This window comes from Typha latifolia, chromosome 4 (assembly GCF_019914945.1).
Source record: "Typha latifolia isolate L0001 chromosome 4, TyphaL0001v2, whole genome shotgun sequence".
In the NCBI taxonomy this organism is placed as follows: domain Eukaryota; kingdom Viridiplantae; phylum Streptophyta; class Magnoliopsida; order Poales; family Typhaceae; genus Typha; species Typha latifolia.
Window position 1 is genome coordinate 4,165,525 of NC_133089.1, and position 25,724 is coordinate 4,191,248.

The 25,724-nt window shown below is 36.6% G+C and overlaps 2 protein-coding genes and 1 long non-coding RNA gene across 5 annotated transcripts; 1 reads left to right on the forward strand and 2 right to left on the reverse strand.

Annotated features, from left to right (window-relative positions):
• Positions 1-567: 567 nt before the first annotated feature.
• Positions 568-5,705, reverse strand: LOC140785760 (uncharacterized). 3 transcript variants are annotated; one of them, XR_012108514.1, is made up of 3 exons: positions 3,727-5,705; positions 1,072-3,618; positions 568-783 (listed from the first exon to the last, which is right to left on the reverse strand). It is a non-coding gene; the product is annotated as an uncharacterized lncRNA (long non-coding RNA). The 3 variants fall into 3 exon arrangements; XR_012108515.1 differs by lacking the exon at positions 568-783 and having other exon boundaries at positions 886-3,335; positions 3,532-3,618; XR_012108513.1 differs by lacking the exon at positions 568-783 and having other exon boundaries at positions 886-3,618.
• A 1,111-nt stretch (positions 5,706-6,816) lies between these two features.
• Positions 6,817-9,361, reverse strand: LOC140786684 (transcription factor bHLH18-like). The gene is made up of 5 exons (XM_073135295.1): positions 9,165-9,361; positions 8,914-8,986; positions 8,294-8,812; positions 7,741-8,118; positions 6,817-7,629 (listed from the first exon to the last, which is right to left on the reverse strand). The coding sequence occupies exons 2-5, from the start codon at positions 8,938-8,940 to the stop codon at positions 7,555-7,557; spliced, it is 999 nt and encodes a 332-aa protein (XP_072991396.1). The 5' UTR covers positions 8,941-8,986; positions 9,165-9,361; the 3' UTR covers positions 6,817-7,554.
• An 11,079-nt stretch (positions 9,362-20,440) lies between these two features.
• Positions 20,441-22,404, forward strand: LOC140786910 (protein DETOXIFICATION 48-like). The gene is made up of 2 exons (XM_073135624.1): positions 20,441-20,696; positions 20,853-22,404. The coding sequence occupies exons 1-2, from the start codon at positions 20,589-20,591 to the stop codon at positions 22,290-22,292; spliced, it is 1,548 nt and encodes a 515-aa protein (XP_072991725.1). The 5' UTR covers positions 20,441-20,588; the 3' UTR covers positions 22,293-22,404.
• The last annotated feature ends 3,320 nt before the right edge of the window (positions 22,405-25,724 follow it).

Sequence of the window (25,724 nt, forward strand, 5' to 3'; positions counted from 1 at the left end):
ATAAAATAAAAAAACTTTTTGCAACTGTAAAGATCCCAACAAGTGACATGTGGGGGAACTCCATAGAATGGGTTAGTTCTAGATTTCAAATATTACGAGGGTCTTTTTAGGCAAAATTTCCCTTGTGTTCTTATCTCATCCTCATCCTCATCCTCATTTTTCACGTCTGGTTGCAAACCAAAGGTATTAAAATGGTAAGTTATTATCTGAATCTCATGTGACCCAGACCAAGTTGTAACAAATTATCTCTTGGCTTAAGTTACTATCATCAAATTAAACTATATTTCTATGACAGTAATTATATCTTTTTTCCATCGCTATTTCACTATTAATGATTGCAACTTAGTCTGCACCAGAAAAAGTTAAATCTAAGCCTCGTGCACCACGACTCCACCACACCTTTCAGTTGTTAATTTAATAATTTTTCTCAAATCACAACTTTAGAAGAGAGAGATGAGATGTGTCTCAACTCTCAAGACTGGAGAGTGAAATTGAGTCTTTCTCACCATCATGTAGAAAAGGATGCTTTTGTCATTGACAAGAAAAATGAAGCATGTTGATCTGGCATTAGTAAAAAATAAAACTGTCAAGATTTAATGATAAGACTCTAAAGTTTCTTCTAGTATAATGCAAGTAAAGCTCCTTTGCTTGAAGCCATTGTCAAAAAGGTTTTGCCTTTTGATACTGTAACTTGTTGCTTCATCAAACTTCTTCTCCTGGACTTATCATGCATAAGGCCTTTTGGCAAATCCACCTTTAGAAGTTACCTAAAAGCAACAAACTCTTTTTCCAGTCGGATAGAGAGTTTTTATCAGACAATTAAAAGGATAATAAAGGACAAACAAGAAGGTTATAACTTGAATCTTGTCATTTAAAAGCAATGGCAAATTCAATTGCTCCTCCTCTTAATGCATTTAAAAAAACTCATCACAACCAACTGATAACTTGTATATTTTGTCAGCTGTTTTATATCCAGATTACAAGCAATAAAGGTAAATGGGTCTTTTCGTAAAAACACTTGCAACTTTTATGGACTAAAGCAAATGGAGGGACAGAGAGTTTTGAAACTACCTCTGTTCTTCATTCAGTTTTGGAAGTTTTACGCATCTGTTGCTTCTCCAACAAAGAGCACCTTCTCATCCGTATAGATTTGATTGAAACTTGGGTACTGAAGTTAAGTCCATAGTGTTGAATAATATGCAGATGATAAGTTTTAAAGAAAGTAGATTCCCTGCAAAAGAAGCAAGAAGAGTATATCTCACAGTAATTGATTTCAAGCATCTTGGAGACTTCAAAGAATACACAAGGTCTTCCATGAGAAAGGCAGCAAAACTCTTTATAGCAACTGACTATGAACTCATGAACACCAAGTTAAATTATATGATAAAGCAACCTTATGGTTGCATGCTAATCAGATGTACGGCATACAAGTGTCAATGGATCAAACACAGATAATAAGTGATGTCACTTGGCAAGTAAATGAACTGGAGTTCCGTGCCAAGCCTACAAAGATTAACAGAAAATATTAAGCGATAAGTAGTACTAGCTTGACGAGGCTATCTAAGGTAGAAATAGGAATTCATGAGTTAGTTGTCAAACAAGTCCCTACATGAAGCATTAACTACAAGCTGATATCAAACTAAAACAGTTAGGAAGATTAATCACAAATTGCAGCATTTCTGAATCAGGTATAGAGAACCCTTTAAATTGGTTACGTCAGAAATTGTAGGGTCCTTTTCTACACTGCAAAGAAGAAACCAAAATGAAGATATCAGGAAAGGTCTCATGCCATTGCAGCCCATCCAGTGACTCACAATGGAGAGGACAAAAGAGACCCGCAATCTAATAAATTCATTTTCAGCATTGGGCATAATAGGTGGATCATAAATTTTTATTACACATATAAAAAAAAATTGATGACTCAGATGCACACACTGACACACACGTATATATATGTGGACTCAATTATATCAAACATTCACCAACTGGGTTCTGTTTATGATCACAACATAACAAACTGTGGTAGTATCAAAAGCTTTTCAATTCAGCCGAAGATTGATTTTCACAATTCAGTTTCAAAGTCAGATTTGAGTGCCCATACTCTATAGTAAGAATTATTCATGAATAGCAGATAATCTCTATTTATAAATTTAACATGATATCAAGGTCCAACTAGATCAAATCTCATGTTGATCTAGATACCAGCAACCATGTTATTTCTTCATCTTATTATGATCAAGGAATAAAAATCGACAGAGGCATTAGACTACTGACCCTGTATAGTCAAGTGCATTCAATCCTATTATAAAACATTGACTTGCACAGTTCAATTTTAAGCAAAGCAGACATGGAAAAAGGATTTTTAGGATGGTTTAGCTCCAAATTGTTCATCAACTTAGAGTCACTAGTTCTCGAAGATCTCTGATTCTCCCTCAATCATTAGTCCTAATAGGAAAATTTTCAAATATAACATCATCCTTTGCTTGGGTAGTGCTACAGATTGCAAGTTATGACAATAGAGGAATTTATCAAGTTGTCATGAACCTCCAACCTCAATACATCAAGAATATCCAGGAAGCAAACACGCAATTATGCTCTTTTAGCTCACATAGTGCTAGAAGTTCATAACATTTTGCCAACCAGAAAATAGTAAAAAAGCATGACAGGAAGAGGACAGTCAGAGAGGCATATTTTATCTAAAGAACCTATTTAACACCTGACATGAAATCTTTTTACAAAATTCAAGCATTTTCTTAAGTATTAGTACCAAAAGACGATTTATATGTTAGTACTCCATAACAATCTTGAATATAGACAGGATGACAGATATCTAAACTGTGATGTTTCCGGCATGCTTCAGTAGTTGTAGAATTAAAAGTTGGCTCAAGTTGATAGTTTAGAAAGATGAAATGATGAAAGTAATAACTAATAATAGTTATCACTACTTAAAGATAAAATAAAACATAACAGAACATGACATGACATGACATGACAGCATCCCCCAATTAGTTTTGCAAAACTCTTATGCCCAAATCTTTAACTGACCTTATCCTAAAATTTTTATGGATGAATATATTGTAGAGCAATCAATGGCACAAACAAAAACTGTACAGAACTAGAAAAATATAACAATATATGTGCCAAAATATACCCATTTAAAGAGCAAGTTGTGACTCTACAAAGCCAATAAACCAATCAATCTTCTATATAATTATCTCCATGTCTATGTCAATCAAGCCAATTCCATGCACATCTAAGATATATCCCTGTGATTATTATATGGAGTCAAATAGAAAAAGATTGCTGAGTTGCAGAGGTACTAAGCAACTAAATGCCTGCATAAGCACCAACAGATAGATGATTAGCCCCTTAATTTTCAAAAGGAAAAAGCTGAGCACATATGCTGAAAAAGTGCTTAGATGGGAAGTGATAAGTGCCTAGACGGCTGCTTTTACCATCTCAACCATTGCATCTTTAATAAAGATTCAAGTGGGTGAACAGAAAGAAACAATCAGAACTATTGTGACTTACTTGACCTTCCATCAAACTTATCTTACAGGCGTCAACCATGAACTTTCTCCAAGCAATATACTATATAAATTCTGAATTTTTCCCATTCTGAAATTACCAAAGAAAAGCCAAAGAGCATAAGCATGAATGATTAATAATTCATAAATTGCATCAAATGATGCACACCAACATCGTACACAATGACAAGGTTAATACCTTGCTCCATCACATTCTAGATGACCTCGCATAGAGGAAGATGAAAGCTGCTTTACAACGTTAAGATACTCAACCAAGAGGAAGCTACATTTACGACCATCAAATGCTCTGGAATTGCCTATCATCTCTGACACATGCCTTTACCAAGTCAACATTAATAAAGAACTTTAATCGCAACTATTGTAGAAATGACTTCTCTACAAACCCAAAAGCAACATATATGAACTTGAAAACTTAAAGGTTGTCATAAGAGCACCTTACTCCACTTATACTGTTTTGTCCAACGTTTTGGCATTTTATAATAAGTCGGAATATAAATTTTCATCTCATGACAAAAAAATGAATCATAGAAAAAACATGAAGTTCCTATACACCTTTACAAGAACTTAGCTTTGATGTTGATAGCAAGTACAACCACACAAACATGATCCCTGATCATCACTCATGTAGTTAAATCTTCTTTACATGACTAAAAAAAATGTGGAAGCCATCTCTCAACACCAAACCCTCTGTGGGCTACAATTAATAAGCAGCAACAAACTTGATAAACCTGCCTTATAATATCCTTTTTGTAGCTCTTTCATCATCTTCTAACCATTTGAAGAAAATTTGGTTACTCACCTCAAGGAACCACATAATATTCGAAGAAAAGAACTTTTATCTTCTATCACCAGGAACCATGATACACTTTGCTATCAGATAAAATACAGACACCAGCAATTCAGATAATCCAGTAAGGCCCAACTGATTATTTGGAGAAAAATTTGCTAAGTGAGCTTAAAAGGCCACATAATAGTACTCAGACAAATAATTTGATCATTCTAACCATTATGAAATCAGAACACATTTTTCTATTCAATAAATGAACATTACGAACCAATTTGTTTATAACATTCAAGAGCAACCAGCAAGCCACAGGCAAAAACCTTGATCCTTCGTCCATTCTATATCAGGATATACTTTGTGTCAAAGAAATGAACATAATGCCCAATAATGCGAACAATACCCATTTAAACACACAAAAATCTAGCCCAAAAAGAAACAGCGAAAAGAAGTCTAGAGACAACCTGGGAAAAAAAAAACCATTTACCCATTTCAAAATGCGACCGTACTACAACATCCGGATGAGATTAACAACAAAAGAGGGGAGAGGCCAATACACCATCAGAGGCCGTAGATCCGTATACCCGCCCGTATATATATATATATATACGTATCTTACACCCAACTACCCCACTATACCAAGACCCCGTTCCCATTTCTACTTCCTACTCGCCGTAAAAACAAACGTTACTACTATTTCTACTACAACACCTACTACTACTACTACTGCTACTACTACTACTACTACTACTACTACTACTATTGCCTGGCTCCATCCTGTTTGCCTTCTACCGCAACGCCATGTACAGGGCCTACATTGACGAGAATACCCTTGGAGATCGTGGGCGAGGAGCTCCTGCTATAGGGTTGGAGTTGTCGTTCGGGAGGAGAGGAGATGGGGGAGGAGAGGAGGTGGTCGCCGCCCCTGCCATTGGCGGATCTCTTAGCTCGGCTATCTATGTTGGGTCCTTTTTATAGAGGTGTGGGGGATTTTATGGGGTCCCCATAGTAGTACGAGATGCCTTTTACTGGTGAAAGGAAGGGTCTCTTTTGCATATAACCACCCAAGTTGTAGCTAAATTGTGAAAAACCTCCTCTAGTTCAGAACAAGGGAAAATATACTTTAGAGAGTAACAATTGAGAAGAATAATTCTTTTTTTATGATACACTTCTTTTGGTTTAAATCTCTCTCGTATCTAAGGTATGGTAATTGCAAATAATTCAAAAGGAGAGAGAGAGAGAGGTTAAAGAGCACAAATCCTTCTTTGTTTTTGTGTTGCTTGCGAGTTGAGACATTCCCTCCTTTGTCTTGTAGCTTCCAATTTTCTCTGTCCTTCCTTCTGCAATCACCAAGCACAAGTGGCACATAGTATTTGGACCAGACAATAACAGACACTCACACACCTCCCAACCCTAGGCTACTTTCATCTGCATGATGCTCACTGGCAATGGGTTCCACATATTTGATATTGCTTTAGGATATAGCCACTGTTGATTGGCTCTCCAAGATTTGATGTGACCTTATCATTGTAAACAAACAATTTCTTTTTTCTTTTTTCTTTTTTTTTTGCTTCCCATTCCTTTTCTATCCATTTGCATATTTAGATGGATATATGTATATATAAAGTGAAGCAAATCATCTTTGTCTGGAAGATGAGAGCAAATACAAGTTACAAGAGAAAGAACTTTTCTCCCTTCTCTATCAATCATCAACCATAGAATTGAGTTCAGAGTGAGACAAATTCAAGAAACAGAGAATTCACTCTGTTCATCTTGGTCTGTAGTACTAAAAATGTTTTGGAATAAAATAGTTGTTGTATATGGATTATTTACACATGCATGAAGCTAGTGTAGATGTGGTGAAAATTTTAAGAAAAACTTCTATCGGGCCAATGAATGATATGAACTGTCATGATCTCCACAATAGTCCTTTTCGTCGTCTTTGTTGCTGCTGCCATGATAATAGTATTACTGTTACAATTCATTAGTACTACTTTTACTACTGCTGCTGTTGCTGCTACTACTGCGAACATCATTATTTTCGTCTCAGTGCTTACCTTTGATTAGGTAACCCTCGTTGGAGGTACTTGTAACTCTATGCATTTAGGTAATGAGTCAATATTAGCCTTCAACTTCGTTGTAAACATCACTAATTGTCAAAATGACTGGATGTTATCACTGCAGAAAGCATACAAGCAATCTAGAAGTATCCCAGTGTGTTACATTTAAAAGGCATGAGAGATTCCTCTTCACTTTTAATTTTTGTTCTCCAACTTTGGAGGCTTACTTTGTTCCTCATTTCTTTTAAACTATTTTTCAGGAGATAGAGAAGAGGTATAATGTTTTAGGAAACATCGCAACCTATCATATAATTGAATGTGATTGTTTCAGCATACTTCTCCATAACTATAACCCTTTCAGTTAGATCTTCAAATCTAAAAACTCATCTCAGGGAAGAAAAAATAAATAATTTCTTAGCTATTCATATTTCAGAATCATATAACTTAATTGCAGAATGAACCAAGCACATGATATAGAATACAGATGCTATGGAGCCCGTAAAGAATATAGCATTGCCACAAGGAAGAAGAAGATACTGCCAGTTAAAATGAAAAAGGTACATTTATTAGTACATTTGTGGCAGATGAGACAACAACTTAAGTGCTGTAATTCTTACACATTCAGAAAGAGACAGCAGAAGGGGCATAAGTAGGAATAATTCATGGGACCTTCAAAAAAGGAGCCCTTACTATCTTCTAGAGCTAGGCCTGTTAATCCTTCCAACAAAAAGGATTATTTTATTTTATTTTTGGGGTCACTTTCAAGCTTTTAGTGACAGAATTGGATTGAAATAGGGGTATTGGTTTGAAGTCCAATCCCTTCAGGAAAAGGGAGACATAGAAGGGGAAGAAAGGAAAATATTGTTGAAAAGTTGAACTTCCCCAGATTACCCCTTAATTTTAAAGAAAAAAGATAAGTTTTTTGGTCTGATCTCTTCCAAGAACATGGTTGACTATTTCGACCATGCAAAAAGAAGTGGAGAGAAGAGAAAAAGAAAGAAAAGAGAAAGCCCAGACAGCAAAAACAAATGAGAATAGATTGCAGGCCTATTTAGGAGGAGGAACTGTAGGTTACTAGGAAACGGCACTAAACTTTAGCCATACTATTTAGAAACAATGAGAAAAAGGTCCCACACTTCACATGCTGCAACTAAAACGAGTTTCTTCACATAAATTGCTTGAAAGCTGAGTTCAACTTCTTCACAAAATCCTTTGCTGACATAGAGAACTCCTCTTCAACCTGAATTAAATGAATAAAGGTTAAAGTTAAACTTGTCGGTCACCGACGGACTAATCAACGATCAGATTGAATTAAAATTAAATACTTCAAATGCTACAGAACTTATATTACCTGAGCCATCACAGTTATATCAAGAGAAGAGCCTGCAAAGGATATGACACTTGTGTTGATGACAGTAAGGTGGAGCTTCTCAATTTCTAAGAGTGCCTTCACCAATATACCTTTGTGGTTCTCGCAGTGAATCTTAATTAGTGCAGATTTTTGAGACATTTTTACCTCAATCTCTGGAAGTCTTCCCCCTGGTCGGCAGCCGTCAGAGTTGTCATCGGAGGAGGGACTATCATCATGATCATGAGAAAGTTGAGACTTTTCGACAATAACTGCAGACTCAACTGTCCTCTTCACAGCCTGGTCTTCAAGAGCTTGCACCTTTTCTTGGAGTTGCTTTAGGTACTTGATTGCATCCCCAAGAACAGAAGCCTTGTCCATCTACATACATGTAGATCAAGGGAACTCAACTTACTAATTTGCTACTTCAAATGGCATCAATTTGTATGACTTGTTTCAGTTAGACTCAATGCGAGTAATGTAATTCTAATGCATGAGCCAACTTCGAATGACACAAACTAGCAAAGAATTGAAGAAGAAAAGATCGAAGACATACCTTCTTCAGACCGGGGACAATCGCAGACAGAGCGATAAATCTCTGGCTAAGCTTCTCCCTCCGCTTCCTCTCCGCGATAATGTGATCTTGGTTCTGAGGATTAGGCCTTGTCTTCTTGACTCCCTGTCCAACCATCATCTCGTACTTCCTCTTTGCTCCATTAGGAAATGAGATCTCCATCTCTTCCCTCATGCTCACAGCCCCCCCATACAAGTCTAACTGATTCTTTGGCCCCTCCAGTTTGCCAAAAGAAAGGATGCTCGGCGACGAGGCATCTGCCACAGCAGCTGAGTTCTGCTCAGTGATGCAAGAATCCCAGCTGCTAGCTTTGAGGACTTTCTTGGGCCTCTCCATGCAAATGTTGCCAGTGATTGGATGGTATGAAGGGTACGATGTGTGGCTCTCAGAGGAGAAAGATTGTTGGAACTCCTGCCCAAGAGCTGCAGCAATCTCTTGATCTGTGATTTGATCAAGGGAGTCTGCCTTCCATTGATGGAAGAAGCTAGGATCATCCATCTCCTATAATACCAACATGCACACCAAAAACTTTAGTTCTAACTTTAAAACTTATCTGAATCATTTGAGCATAAGAACTGAACCCATATGTGATAGCCTCTTACCAAGTCAGAGAACCAGTTTGCTGCCATATGGAATGGCTTCTCTTCTCCTCTGTAGTGACACAAAACAAAACTCCTGCATGAATAACTCAAATCAATTGGATTCAAAACTATATCATTGTTTCAAACATTAAGATCTTGATCTTTAGCCTCTAGATGCTTGAAAACAGAAAACCAGCCAAGACTCACAAGATATATCCTATGCAAAGACATTAACTTTGAGAGAAATTGGTAAGCCAGGGATGGAAACCTACCTACGGAGATGGAAGTCCCTTCTCCTTTTCTCCTCCTATGTGATATTTGGTCTAAAGTTTTCTTCTTCGTATGGGAGTTCCCTCCTCACCAATCTATGTTCAGTTGGAAACCTCCCCCTTTTTAAAGCCATGAAGGATCGATCCTTCCTCCTCCTTTCCTTCTCTCTCCAGACCTTCTATTCTTTTCTTTTCTTTTCTTTTCTTTTTCTTTGTCTTGATATTTAAATAGTTTAGAAAGTAGACCGATTATTGAGTAGTAAATATGTCACAAAAATAAATAAAAAGATTTATATAATAACAAGCAATAGTTTCAAGAAAGGTCTAGATATAATTGTTTTTCTATTAGTTATCACTATTATTACTTCATTCTAGCATCAGCAAGCATTATATGAGTTTAGTGCCAAAATGATTTCAGGTAGATAGCTATAGCTAGTGATCAAAAGACAGATTAGTGCTCTAACTTTGTTGTTACAGTAATTTACTTGGATAAAACAAATGAAGCAAGTATTCCATATATTAATAACATTAATTTACCCAAATTTTGTTGCATTGTCTGATGAATGGAACCTAAAAAGGTCACAGGAAAAGACAATTCTAATGCCTGGACATGTACCTGAAGTATAATCTAATGAGAGAAATTAGAAAAAAAAATTAGGGGTATAATTGGCGATTGTTAAACTAAACATAAGATGCACCTGTCTAAATACTACCTTAATCTCTGCTGGTTGGTTTAGTGGACCCTTAATTATCTTTTGTTTAAATCAATCATGCTGCTTTGAATGCAATAATTGATTCTTTCATCAGAATGTAATCTGAAGAATAGGTAAATGAGTCTGCAAGATTTTTGTTTCTTTTATTTATTTATTTATTTACCTGGGAGAGAGAAGTGAAAGTTTAATGATATTTCAGTTAAACTTGTGCTGCTGGAAATTAAATATTGAGAATACTCACATAACATGAGCCATTTTTAGTTTAGTTGATTTAATATGCAATAGAGTAGTTCATAGCTTATCAAATATAATCTTTTCAATTAGTTGATTCACATTCAACTATGCATGTCTAAAGTTGTAAGATCATCACTTCACCTTTTCCTTGCAAATTAATTTCTTGCTTGCTTTAAATTATTGGCCTCTCATGGCAACTAAAAAGGGTGTAGGAAGTCAAAGAGACAAATCTGAAACAGCTAACATCCAGCAGCTTGATAAGAGAAAGAAGCATAATTATATATATACATATATAATATTTTTCAGAGTACTTATTCACCTTGACTAACTAAGGAGAACAAAAGGACACAAGAAGCCTGCAAACTAATAACAATGTGTCATCAAATAGTGGAGTTGATAGGTGGTAAAAAATGAGACCACGTATCCCCTTCTCCTCATAGGCAAAAACTTTTATACTTGTCGTAACCAAAATTATATAAAATTGCCACCCTTTTACTTGCAATTAAAACGTGAGATTAATGAGTGAATACTAACATACATTTAATGAAAGTATTTAACTGCACAATTTGTCTTTCAGATCATACATATCCTTGGGTTCACATTGATCCACACAAAGTCTCTCTTGACCATGGTAACAATGGTTTTATGGTAGAATACACATTTGATTACCATTGGATGGTCAAACATAATGATATATTTACAATCTCTCAGTCAAAAATTAGACATGTGACTATAACGGGGACACATAATTAGGGCAGTTATCTCCCATACGACCGGTAATTATTAAAATATAAAATATAAAATATAAAATCAATGTTTCTAGTATATTAAGTTTTTATAATAATTAATAAGTTAGCACGATATTAGAGGAGATGTTATAAATTCAAATTCTAATATGTCTATTTATCGTTTAAAAATATAAAAAATCCTTACTTAATTCAAATTGAGTCTACTCTCATCAAATGTCACAATCCAAAAGTGATACTGCTGTCGATTCGACTACAACACGACTTAATCTCGGAATTTTCCTTCCCCCTCCGTTTTTTTTTTTCTAATATGAGATTAAATCCACGTGACAATTTTCTTAACCCTCCCTTTACTTCATAAATTATTTTATCCTAAATTATAACCTTTTATTCCAAATAATAATTAAATATTACAATAATTTTATTTTAAAAATATAAATATTATTTATTAAAATTATATCTTCGCACGCTAACTCAATTACTAATTAACTTAAATTCTATCGTATCTACTTACTCTATATCAAATTAAAAAATATTCATAGTAATTTCATAAAAAAAATAAATCACATTATTTTTTTATCATTTCTTACTCTTTATATTGCATAAAAAATAATCAGAATATAATTAAACATAAAAATAACGACAAAAAAAAAAGAACTATTATAAAATTAATGTCTTGTTACTAAAGTAAAAGGGGCTATTGTAGTTCAAACTTCAAAGTCTGTCCTACGATTATAGTTCTCAAAATCTGTCCTTCTAAATTGGTTGAGATACTCCCACACCATGGCCAAAAAGCCCTGCTCCAAAAATTAGGAACTGCCAATTATCCCAACTGGATGCGGTACTTCATGATGTCCACGTCGCCAATAAGTAAGAGAATAGTTTTTTTTTATAAATAATTTCTCAAATAAATATCCTATATTTTTATACTTTTATAATTAATCTATAGCTAATCATCCAATCTCTAAAATATAAGGTGTTATTCGAAATATTTTTTTGATAAAGATATGCCGAATCAAATAAAATCTTTAGCCAGACCAGTTTAATCGCGCATTATTAATTCCCCATTCAACTTAGTAGTGTTACCTTAATTCATCATGTTCCTGCATGAGCTAGCACGAATCTTGTCGAGATTCGATCCGAACATCACAAGATCGGCATCGTTTACTTGCAATGAGAACCAACGGCCCTGATTAAGACGCGACAACGGAGCATCTTAATATTAAAATTAATGAAGGATTAAACAAACCCAAGAACAAATGACTCTATTATCCAATTGAGCCGTTTTTAGCGCATTTTCACGTGTTAATCGTACTTTTCTAATAGTCTCTGATATATGAGCACGAGATCCCCGGGAAGGCGGGAGATTTTATTTTATTATTTTATTATTTATTATTAATTATAAGCATAGTTGTTGCATAAAAATATTTAGTCATTGGCAAGTTGCATTATTATTATATCTAATGACAGCAAAGTTCTAAAACCTTAGTATTACTATGATGCAATACTGTAACATAATTAATGACACTAATTGGTTGATTGGGCTTAATTAAAGTTTTGGAGATGCTACAAATCTTTTCTAGGTCAATAATTTATTAGGATCCGGAAATAGTTAGAATAATTATACACGTGCAAAATTTGTAGGAATTTTTTTTAAAATAACATCCTATATTTTAGTCAGAGTTATCCCTACCTTTTAATCCAATATTATGATTTATTCGACACTATGAATAAAATTTAAAAACAAATCCATAAAATTCGTAAAAATTATGGAGAAAAAGAAAGGATTAGTTTACAAATAATTCAAAGCCGGGGGTGTTAAACATAAAATTACTAAAATGCACTGTGCTATTAAAAAAATTCCCCTAATTTTTTCCCCCTTTTTAAGGGATAGAATTGAAAATGTGCAACTAACGCCATCAAACCTAGAGAAAGAAAAGCTGCCGATTGAGATTCCCTTTGTGTTCCAAAATCACCATACAAATTTTTTGGTGATCGATTAGAGTAGCGAGATATTTAAACACCCAATAATTTCAAGACTTCACGTGGGCCTCCTCGATTGCCATGTCATGAAGCATCTCTAATTGGCTATCTAAGCCCATTTTTAAGCAACACTATCTTGTCGTAATTACTTTAGATTTAGTTGACCAGAGTTCTAATTGAGAATTTAAGTACATTATGATGGAGAGGTGAATCAGGGGATTTGAGCATAATAATATGAGCCATGTGCAGTGGTATTACTGTAAGTATCACATACATATGTATTTTTTTTCTTCTTTTTTTTTATAAAAATCCGTAGACAAATAATTTATCGAGCTTCAAATAATAGTTACAATTTGATATACCAATGAAGAAGGGGAGATATGATGAAAAATTTATAACAAGCCCCATTCTTGGTTGAAAACAAACTGAACAATATTTAAACACAGAGTATCAGTTTGTAATAGTACAAGTATTCATGCAAATAAAAATTAAGACCAGCCAACCCGATGAAACTAACCTCACCAAATCAAATTTGCAAAGAAGAACATTTGTAAGAGATTTAGACTCAGTGCATCTTATCAAAGGGTTGATGTTCTATGACTCTTCTCGTCCAAAATAGATCCACCACACACGAAGACCAGCCAACCCAATAAAACTAACCTCACCAAATCAAATTAGGGTAAGCCACCATGAAAAACACTAAGACAACACCTACTCAACACAGCAGCGACTAGCCATGGCAGTAGGATTACTACATGACGACAAGGCAACCAATCTTCGATGACCACATCAAGGTAACCAACCTTCGACGACTACATCAAATCCTAGCATAGGGGCAGGGCGACGGCAAAGGGAGGCCGACTATGTTCGCTGCTTGGAGCTTTGACATATCGGAGGAGTCAGTGATCATTGGGGCCGAGGGGTGTCTAAAGGTGGCAATGGAGCGTGCAGTTAAAGAAATCAACAATTGGAAATGTGAAGATAGGGGGCCAAAGCACTGCTAGAAACGATAAGCAAAGAGGGGGACGATTGAGGCTACGCCATTGAGAGGGAAGAAAAAGCAAGGATGGGGTCAAGTGTTGGGGAATGAGATTTCGACGAAGATAGAGGTGAAGAAGGGACAGATCGATATTTTGACAGAGTTGGAGACAAAGAAGGGCATAATCGGAGAAGAAGAAAATGGCAGGACTTAGCTTAGATGGCTCATGTCCACCACCCACACACCCAACCGCACAAGGGGTCGACAAACCCCAATACCAACAAAGAGGAGAGTAAAGAAGGAGAGAGAGAAAAAAAAAAAAAAAAAAAGCCTCTCAGCTCCGCTCCACTAGCACTCGGCTAGAAAAAGGGAAGAAGAAAAATTACATATGTGATATGTTAGATTTATCATATATGTACTTCAACATATATACTGAATAAAAAAGATATTACTCAGCTATATCTCGAGGCAACTCAGTGCTATTCCTTTTGCTTTCTACAATTCATAATTCTTTCGTGGTTGCACTTTATAATGTATTTTATTTGTGCTCTAGGGGTTGATGAATTATTTCTTTTGTTATGTTGTGAGACGTGTGTAAAAATATTATCGAGATTGGGGATGTCAATCTCCGAATCGTCCAGACTGACCCCACGGATGGACCCCGAATCCCAATTCATTAGATTTGGATTTCTCTCTACTCCGAATGGGCTTAGATTGTTTTTAATGGGCTCTGTAAAGATCGTGGGCTTATGTTGGTCTTATTTAGATTGTTCGAAAAGAGCACCTCCTGGTATTTCACACGGCCGAGAATGGGCCGCTGCCGCGATCGTTCCTCGGCGACCTCGCCGTCTGTGCTCTGACCGGTGCGTCTTCTGTCTTTCTCTTGATTCCGTTCAACGCCGATTTTGTGTCTTTTGTCATTGCTCACCAGATGTTTGTTGAAATGTCCCGAAAACTGTTTGTAATAATGGCCTCTTCAATATTTTGATATCTTCTAACTTGGACGCAAGACTTCAATTAATACAATGTGTTTACTCCAGTAGAGTTCAACTGTAACACAATTGTCATCTAAATATGTTGGCTCTATAATTCAGAATGAATTAAAAAAGTTGACATTAGGAAGTTCTTAATTATTATGTGGTTTTTTTTAATATTTTGGTTCATTAGAGATGAACAGAGTGAAATATAAGGATGCTTAATATATATTTCTTTTCCTGCCAGTAGAAGTTGATTAACTTTATACTATATAAAGCTTCAAGATACAGCTTGACAACTTATCTTTAGATAGCGATTGGTGACAGCTAAATGCTTCTTACCTTTCTCTGTAACAACCAGAGGAAAATTAATTGTAAGCGTCCCACTGAAAAGAAGATCTTTTTGTTGCTTGAGTGTTTGATAAACAACCTGTTTGAAGAGGATCTCCAAAACTTAAAATAGATCTGTTTAGATAGGCACATAAAGAATTCACCTGCAAAGAACATCAGCACAATCTGGATTCTGGAGTGTATATTACTCTTTTTAGTTATTTCACTTGTTGAAAACTTCCAATTGAAAATTTGAATACATTCAACTGGGAAGTGCTCAAAATTTATATTGCTAATTGTGGTAACCGAGTATTATTCTTGTAAACTGTTGCTGATGAACATTGTGCAGGGCCAGGTGCTTGTGCCTCTGGGATCAACTATTTGGTGGTGGAAATTCACCAGCCTTCGCTGTAGCCGCACCTGCAACTTTCATCAGTGCGCTTGTGACAATTATCGTCCTTCCTAAATCCTAGATTCCAAGGACAGGGGGGTCGCAGATAAGTATGATGTTGTATTGTTTAATCATTTCTTTGTACTCGATACAATAGTAGCTATTGGGAGAAAGTGTGTGCTATTATCTACCTGTTATATATTTTGCATGTATGTTTCTCTAAAGATTATATTTACATGTATAGTACTCAAAACATGCAGTTTTTATATGTACACTATTTAAAACTTTTATTTTTTATGTGAATACCCCTTAGAGTTAACTAATATTATATTTTGAATAATTTAAATATAAAAATATATTTATTCTAGCTTTCAAGTATTTCTCTTATTTAATAGTATTTTGATTATATTTCTATATATTATTTAGACATAACTTGAAAAGTGGCCAAGAGGGTATCATGCAAATAGCAAATGTTTTATGGGATATATATGTAAATATAAACTTTAGAGAGATATGCAAACAAATATGAGATTTTTCAAGGGTATACACGCCAAAAAACCTAAAGTTTATAGCTATTACATGTTGAATATTAATTTGTAAGTACTATTGGTTCGATAATTGCTGTTAGAGTTTTACTTCTTCCCTTTGTGTGTAATTTTGTACTGCATCTTTTATCAGCATTATTAGTTACCTTCTCTTTTATGTAGTTTGTAAGTCCTTGTGAATTTGAGAACTTTTTTGACCTTCTATATGAGCATGGATGAAGGAAAGGGCGACAAAGTTAGACTTCTAGTGTAGAAAAAAAATCTGAGCAGCATTAACAGGACAGTCAGATATAAAGCGATGCATTGCACCATAAAATGGTGTACTATTTGCTCAACACTGTGTTCCGTGTATATTATTATCACATTCATGTTGTGCATCCTTCATTATCAGTTGATGACATGTACTCGTAGTTGATGTATCTGATGGTTGAACTTTATAAGATACGAACTTCTTCAAAGTGATTTGAATAAGAGCTCAGAGACTAACAACTAAGACATCCTTAGTGCTTTGTTTGCACTGAAAGTTAAATTTTCTTCAGGGGAGCTGTCATCACATGTTCTTGCATCTGCATCCTGGAATAAATTCTCGTGTCTGGCTCCATCATAAGGTTCTGAAAACATCTCATTGCTTTGAATGCCATGCAACAGTCCTTAATAAATGTTCTGGAAATATTGTTAGTAAAGCCTCCTACTACTACAACTCAACAACTACCATTATTGCTGCTGATATCTCTACTAATATATATATATATTAGATGAATCCAAGAATTTGTAAATTTACACGGAGATCTAAGCAAAAGAAGCATTTATTCACATCAAAGTCTGTGCTTTAAACATATACATTTAGGCGACCAAAGTTCACTTGAAACTTTCAGATCTTGTGGCCTGAAGGTTATGGAAAAAAGGGAATCCATCATTTTTTTTTATTGCAGTTGAGAGTTCTGATGGCCTAGCTAAAGAGAGATCTGGACTTTGGTTCTGTATCACGATCTGATATGTGGGTTTTTCTTTTGTTCTGTTTTTGGAGAGAGAGAGAGGGAGAGAGAGTGGAGTAGGAAAAACTACTTGGACTTTCAACACAATCGTGAAAATAAGATACATGATAAGATAATATGAGATATATAGTTTACAATCATCAGGACTGATTGATGATTGAAGTCAACTTCACATTTAGTACAAAATTATTGGATAGCATTCATCTTGGAGACCAACTTAAGTAAGAGCATCCTTTTTGACCATCTTTTTGTTTCTTTCCTCTTAATGTATCCATCATATGATCTTGAGCAGCATATTAACCTTTTTGAAAATTCATTTTGGTATGCCTTCACCACCAATCACACCACCATGAACGAATAGAATCTGGCCACAGGTTGATGCCTGCACAATCTTAAAAGGAACAATAATCTGATATGCGATCTTGTGAAATAAACCGATAAGCTTTAACATATCCAATGACAGCTCATGATTAGTTGTTGGATTATGGTGGTCACAGGAAGCCTGGTTTTGGAGCAGAGCTGGGATAGCTGCGTGCAAAAGTTAATGAGAATTGCAAATGGTCATCAAAAGCATATTGTTCTTTCTCTGGACCATATTCTGTTTATAATGTCCATGAATTGTTAACCTTGGAAAGCATGACTAGAAGCAGAAGATACACTGTTGATGTTGATTTCAACCTGTCTTTCTTTCGCATCTAAAGGATGCATAATTTCTCCAATATTATGCTCATTGGAATCATTTAGTGACTAATTTGCATTTGATTGTCTTTTAGCTGGGTGTATTCTATTACACACACGTCCGAAAAAGTATAGGGTTGCCCATTTTTTAAGGAGCTGCCTTAGGAGGTTTAGGGTATAGCTCCTCTGGACTAATCACTCAGAACCTAGCTAAATGTAGAATTGCAGGATGATAAGACGGAGATCATTTAGTGCTGCAAGTTAGTTGAATATCATCAATTAATCTACCCTTGCTTCCCCAGTCTTATCTTATCCAGATACAAATATGATCTCTGTTTAATATTGTGTTCTATGAATCCTTAATTTGTTTCTCTGTATAGCTTCTAAATATGGAATAATTTTGAGGTATATTACATCTACATTTTTGTGCAGATCAATACCTCAAACATGCTTGTTATCCGTTTACTATCCATGCCCATGAGAAAGAAAAGTTTTGCAATTATCTGATGAAGCTCTGTTGGCCCCCATTATGGAGATAGGTGGCAGAGAAATTGGGGTTGGAAGAGTCTTCCATGGCAAGTAGAAGGGCCCCAGCTCTGTGTTCCCTTCCCTTGGACTCATGCAGTTTACTATGCACAGGTCTCCCCTTTGCACCCTTCCTTTTTGGATGTCTCAAGTCCCACCTCCACCCGCTCCCCAGCTGGAGTGACATGTGCTTCCCTGACATCTCTGTGGGTTTTCACAACCTTATCATTTTTACAGTCAAAGGCCTCGGTGACATATTGAATTAGATATGTGTGTCCATCTTTCTCCTTGCTTGCTTGTGTGTTGATGTGCATGGTTCTAGTGAGAGTGAGAAGCGATGTGTCAAATTGTGATAGTTGATGTTGCTGTTTGTGGGCTCTCTCGTTTGTCATTTGCACCTCTGTGCAAGGGTAGTGGCAGAGGAGAGAGGGAGAGAGGAGAGATGGGAGCTGACCTATAGCAATCTATGCATGCATGTTGTGGAAAAGGCAAGTGATTGCATGCAATGAGTGGAGTGTGATGGAGCACGTATAAGTCCTGTCTTTCTTGTGTTGTCCCCCTACCTTCCAACTGCTTCCTTACTACTATACCATTTACCATTGCTTCCTCCATTTACTACCATTTCTGACATCCCCCCACTGCTACCTACATTTACTACCATTGCCGGACTAATTAATCCACTACTCTCTGCCTCTCTTCACCTCAAATTACTGCATGGATGTCTTGCTCTCTCTCTCTCACTCTCTCTCCCTCCAAAGAAAAACGTTCATATATTACTGTTAAGTTTAATTAGTAGGAGATGTAGCTTCTTCATCTTGGCTATATAGGGTCAAATAAGCTATCACATCATCTACTATTTATTTTTTATTTTTTTTCCTTAAGGGTGAGTTTCGTAGAACATATCATTTACCGCTGGGAGGAGCATGGAAAAGGATGGGGAAAAAAAGAAACCTAATGAACATCTTTTAGACACTTAACAAGAGACATTGGTGCCTCTTATGACATGAAGCTCCTCCCTCCTTTAATGGGAACCACTTGGAAGTGGCACTAGAGAGACACGAGGGCAAGTTGGAGGGGGAGGGAAGGGGGGGGGAGGAAAGGTGGTGTATGTAAGAGTTTCGTACATCTGGCAAGTAGGGGACCACCAAAAAATTGATGGCAAATTCTCTCTACTTAATGACGGGGGACAAGCAGAGTGTGTTGCACCTTAATAATGAACATCACCTGTTAGGGGTACAGAAGATTAATATTGTTGTTTTTTTAAATATATAAATTGTATAATTTCACATTATATCAAAGTTGGAGTTCTTCAGTTTAATAACCATCTAAATTCAGCTTGCATAACAAGCTATTAGATGCCTTCAATTGTATAAAGTAAATTCATTATTCTCTATTTTTCTATTTTTAGAGAGAGAGAGAGAGAGCGAGAGAGATTCCCCTTTTTTTTTTTAAACTTTAATATCAACTGTCTCAGTTTGTAAGTTTGAAGCAACCAATGGAATTGTGCCACGTACGAAAAAGATAATAATACTAGTAGTAGCAAAAGGAGGAGGAGAAAGGATTGCTAAAAAAATGTAACAGAGCCTTAGTAAATTCTCAACTTTAAGTGAGAGAATTAGATGATGCCTATGGAAGCATGACTGCCTGGAAAACGATCGAGAATTATGCTTGGCAGATTTGGTTCGACGAATAGGTTCCAACACAAAGCACTTGGACCCAGATTGCAAGCCTTTTATTGTGTAGCTTTAGAGTGGAGAATTAATGAGAAAAGATTATTCCTTGATTTGGGAGCTGGGACCATCTACAATCCAACAAATAAAAATAAAAGTAAGAAAAGATAAAAGTAGGGAGTGGTGAAATTTATCAAACAAGAAATGCCAAAAGAGAACCCATCAATTCCCCCCAACCCAATCCTTAAGACCCCAAAAGAGAAAAACGAAAAAAAGAAGAAAAAAAAAGAACCAATCCTTAGACAAGACTGTTCGACCGTTAACCACCACACAAGAGCTAATGCCTTGGCATTCCTAATAAGGCCTTCTTCCACACTTCAACGACTCAAATTAATCCTCTTTCACTTGTACGTCCTTCCCTCCCTTCTCATGAACTAGAGAGAGAGAGAGAGAGAGAGAGAGAGCACTAAACTTTGTATGTCTTAAGCCCCCAAATTCACTTTCCAAATTATCAACCGAAACGTGTCAGCAGCCTCACAGAAGATTGTCCTCTCTCTCTGCCCTTTATATAAGTAGAGCTTCTATATCATGGACCCAAAGAAACACCAATCCAAGTTCACTGGAAAGAGCAGCAAGCCCTAACTATCTAGCTATATACTCCACTATGTGCAACACCAACCCTTCCTCCTCTCCTCCTCCTCTCCCATTCAAAAAATCCCACCTCTTAATCCCCATGGACGATCAAGAACCCCCTCTTTACCCTCTCTCTGAGGTACCTCTCTCTCTCTCTCTCTCTCTATATATATATATATATGCCCATTCATACACATTGTACATGACACTAAAATATATATTGCTTGTAGTACTATATGCAGTGCAACTATATATGTGTTTATGTGTGTGACATAGTGAATTGTATTCAATTCAGGTGGTGGAGGAGCTGAGGGCCATAGGGAAGATCTCTGTGCCGACGGCGCTGACCGGGTTAGTCCTCTACGCGCGGTCGCTGATCTCGATGCTCTTCTTAGGCCACCTCGGCGAGCTGGAGCTCGCGGGCGGCTCGCTCTCCATCGGCTTCGCGAACATCACCGGCTACTCGGTCCTGTCCGGGCTGGCGATGGGCATGGAGCCCATCTGCGGCCAGGCCCACGGCGCTGACCACTGCAAGCTCCTCGCCCTTACCCTCCACCGCGCCGTCCTCCTCCTCCTCTCTGCATCTCTCCCCATCTCTCTCCTCTGGCTCAACATTCGCCGCATCCTCCTCTTCTGCCGCCAGGACCCCGACATCGCCGCGGCCGCCGACACGTTCATCGTCTTCGCCATCCCCGACCTCCTCATCCTCTCCTTCCTCCACCCGTTAAGAATCTACCTCCGATCGCAAGGCATCACATTGCCCATCACCTACTGCTCCTTCTTTTCCATCCTCCTCCACGTCCCACTAAACTATCTCCTAGTCATAAAACTCAAAATGGGCATCGCCGGCGTAGCCCTCGCCATGGTATGCACAAATTTAAATCTATTCCTATCTTTGATCCTGTTCATATTGCTTTCCGGGGTGTACAAGCGTTCTTGGGTGGCCCCGAGCAGCGACTGCTTACGTGGCTGGTCGGCGCTGCTCAAACTCGCGATCCCCACGTGCGCCTCCGTCTGCCTCGAGTGGTGGTGGTACGAGCTCATGATCGTCCTCTGCGGGCTGCTCGCCAACCCGAAAGCCACGGTGGCGGCGATGGGGATACTAATCCAGACCACCTCCCTCGTCTACGTCTTCCCCTCCTCCCTCGGCCTCGCCGCTTCCACCCGCGTCGGCAACGAGCTCGGCGCCGGCCAGCCCGGCAACGCCCGGCGGGCCACCATCGTCTCCTTCGCCTGCGCGGCGCTGCTCGGGCTCGCGGCGACGGCGTTCACGACGTCGGTGCGGCACGTGTGGGGGAGGATGTTCACGGCGGACGGGGACATACTGGGGATCACGGCGGCTGTCCTGCCGATCGTCGGGCTCTGCGAGCTCGGGAACTGCCCCCAGACGACCGGGTGCGGCGTGCTGCGGGGGAGCGCACGGCCGACTGCCGGGGCGAACATTAACCTCGGCTCATTCTACTTGGTCGGGATGCCGGTCGCCGTCGTCCTCGGGTTCGTATACAGGCTGGGATTCGCCGGGCTCTGGTTCGGGCTGCTGGCGGCGCAGGTCACGTGCGCCGCCTTCATGGCGCATGCAGTCTTCGCCACAGATTGGGAGGTGGAGGTGGAGAGAGCGAGAGAGTTGATGATGAAGTCTTCTCCTAATTCTTCTTCCAACGTCGATGGTGATGACAAGAAGAGGGTTGGATTAGAGACGGATCCTCTCATTTGTGTGAAGATATTGACAGAGTGATCGATTTTTATTAATTTCTAGGTGCCGATTCCTAATTGTCAATTTGTTTATGATGCAAGGGATTTTGATACTATAAATGAAGCTATTTAAATTTTTTTTCCCTTTCTTTCCACCGATCTTCTACTCTATTACTCTTTGAACTATCTCACTCATCAACTTCTTAGACTGTTCTAAGTGTGCATCTTTACTCCATTAATTTTGTTTTAATTTACGTAGATAAAATAATAATAAATCATTATCTAAGTCATCAATTCTCATATAAAATAATTATTACACTGTCTTGTCACTCCGGCCTATTATATTTCTTCTGTCCACTCCTCGTATGACAAAAATCTCTTGAAGCAAGAAATGAGCACGAACAGTACTAGTACTCGATCGTTTCTTCTATCTGCCCCCCACCTCCACTTCCCAACTTTTGCCTTTTGCCCCTCGAAAACCCTTCGCAGATCCAAGCACAAGAACTAACGAGTTATATAATAAAGACCCACTTCCATCCTCCAACTTTGCTTTTTTAACTACACCCAAACTCATTCTGATCTCCTCTACCCTTTCTCAAAAACTTTTTAGTACCATTCTTAGTACTCCTACAACTATTTACTGGCAATAAGATCCTCCCATGACGTACGATAGGAGAAAGGAAACCAATTGAGAGAGGATATTTGGCATGGCTGCTAGTGCTAGCTGCTTCTTCTCCACTTGACTTGTTCTTGTCACCTTTTTAGCAACTGTAGTTATGGGAATTGGGTAGTGATGTTAACAGTGCAGAAAGTCACTTTGGGACACAGATCTCTATAGCCCATAGATGTTCACATAGAAAATGGTATATATATATATATGGCATTTCAGTCATTTTAGTTGTATAATTCTAGCTCTGACATTCACATAGATACCTTATAATTTAGAAAAGAAATTATTTCTCTCTTTTTTTTAATCTTATTTTCATTTCAACTCCTCATTTTGCTTCTATCTAAATCGACCCTTGTTTTTACATTTACAATCTATTAACCACTTTATCGCTAGTTTCCGTTATAAAGACTTAAATTAACCCATAGACCATAGTATTAAAATTACTAATATATATTTAAATATTAATACCTATTATAAAAGTTGACCTATTTACTAAAATAAAAATATCTTTCCTAAATCTTTTTCTCTAATAACACTAAGGAAAAAAAAACAATTGATTAGAATATTTAGGTAGAACTCAAAATAGGCTCTTTGACTTCTAAAGAGAAATTTACGAAGAAAAAAACAACATTCAAAGGAAATTTTTTATCCTTGCAAGATGAAAAACTATCTTCTCTATTCTTTCCCAATAGGCTATTTCTTGCCCTAAGAGAAAAAAACGATAGGGATAAACTACGGTGAGAGTGAAAAAAATTACCGAATTAGTAAAATGTCATAGACAATTTTAGTATTTTATTTTATAAATAAAAAATTATTAAAATGATTTTGTTCTGTTTTATTATGTTAAACGTAATCTGATGGATTTTTTTTTTAAAAAAAAATACTATAAAAAAGGAGTCAAAATAGATATAAGACAAAAATAAATAACTTGGAGACAATATAAAATTTTCTCTGTAATTTATAGAGTGTGGGTCTACATTAGGTAAGATGTCTACAAAAGAGGTTACATTCATATTTTCAAATAACCTACGTCAGGGAAACTGATTTTCACATAGCAAGGATTACTATCCATACAGTCAATAATTATATTCATACTTTATTTTATTTTTTGGACTCCACTCCATTACTTCATATCAGGGTTTTTTTTAATCACTTTACATAATAATTTCTGTTATATCATCTTTGATATGGTGGCAGAATTCTTTTGATCTTTTTAGTTTTTATGGGATTTTACTATCATAATTTACAAAATAAATAAAAAGACTAAGCCACCGCTATAGCTTAGTGATAGGGTCCTATTAACCCTCGATAGAGGTCATTAATCGGATTCCTCCCATTAATGTTGATACTGATATTTAGTAAATTTTTCAAAGTGTTTTATATGCATGGTTAAGGTTTAATTTATTGTGATATATATGTTTCTTGATAGAGTTGGCCCAGTTATCTAATCGACGAATTATTATGGAGGACTAGCCCTTTTGTCTAGTATATAATTAACCTACGGACTCATGATCTTTATCTCTGTAAATCAATGTGAGAAATGTGAATCAAACAAAGAGTTAAAATTCAATAGACCGTTATAGTGTTGACCTAGAAAAGATGCATGATCACTTACTATAGGAAATAAAAACAATAACACACCTATGAATCCACCTAATGGAACCCTAGCATTGAAGCAAGTAGATTATGAACTGAATTATTGTCTATCAAAAGTCAATATGTTGCTTGTTTGGTAGATCAATGCATAGACTAGTCTTCATCAAACAACTATTAGGATAAGGGGCCAAGTTTGCATAAAATATGTAGTTATGGTTGATTTAGAAACCGACCATTGTTGATGGATCAAATGATGTATGCACTCACAGTATATTTTTAGACAAATGCAATCTCCTCAAGTGCTCCACTTCTCATCAATTTTAAATTGTTATTTGTTAAGAAAGGGATAGCACTAGATTGGGATATGATCATGACCATTGCACCTCTCCTAGGTTAGGTGTTAGCATGTCAAAGAAAAAGTTAGGGATATATTTAAAATTTAAGGTAGGGATATATTTAATTATTAATTCCTTGATCTAGGAGACCATAGAAAAGTAGCATAGTTTAATAGGAGTAGTGTATGCAAACAATAACAAAAGGCATGTGACAAATTTATGGTGCTCCAATTACCATGAAGAAGCATAGTAATCTTTTTTAATCACGTTTTGTGGCATTATTATAGGTAATAAAATTAGGATAATATAATCAAGTCATCACAGGATGATGGCTCTTTCAAACACCTAGGGATGTCAAAATAATCAAGCCGGTTTGAGCTCAGTTAAAGTTTATGTTCGATAAGACTATATATATATATATATAAAGCATGAGTAATATAAACAGTTAAATTTTTTTGATCTAACGACTCAACTTCTTTCTCTTTATACTTGAATTAAGAGTTTAAAATAGGCTTAAAATTAATTTTAATTCAAACTTGAACACAAATCTATACTCCAAATTAATTTCAATTCAAACACAAATCTTTTCTTCTTTTCCTTGAAGAGAAAAAAAAAATCTTATCAAAAGCACCACCTTTTTATCTTTATTATTATTTACACGCTATCACATGTATTTTCTTTTTTAAATCCTCAAAAGTATTTTAATATTAGTTTTCTTAACGGCCCGCTTCTATATGTGTTTAGAGGGAACTTGATTTTAAAATTAAATGAAGAATATTTAAATATTTAGATATATTATTTTCAAAAGTACTAAAATATTTTATATTGTAGTACTTGTTGTTAGGTTAAAGGTAGCTCAAAATGTCATTGAAAA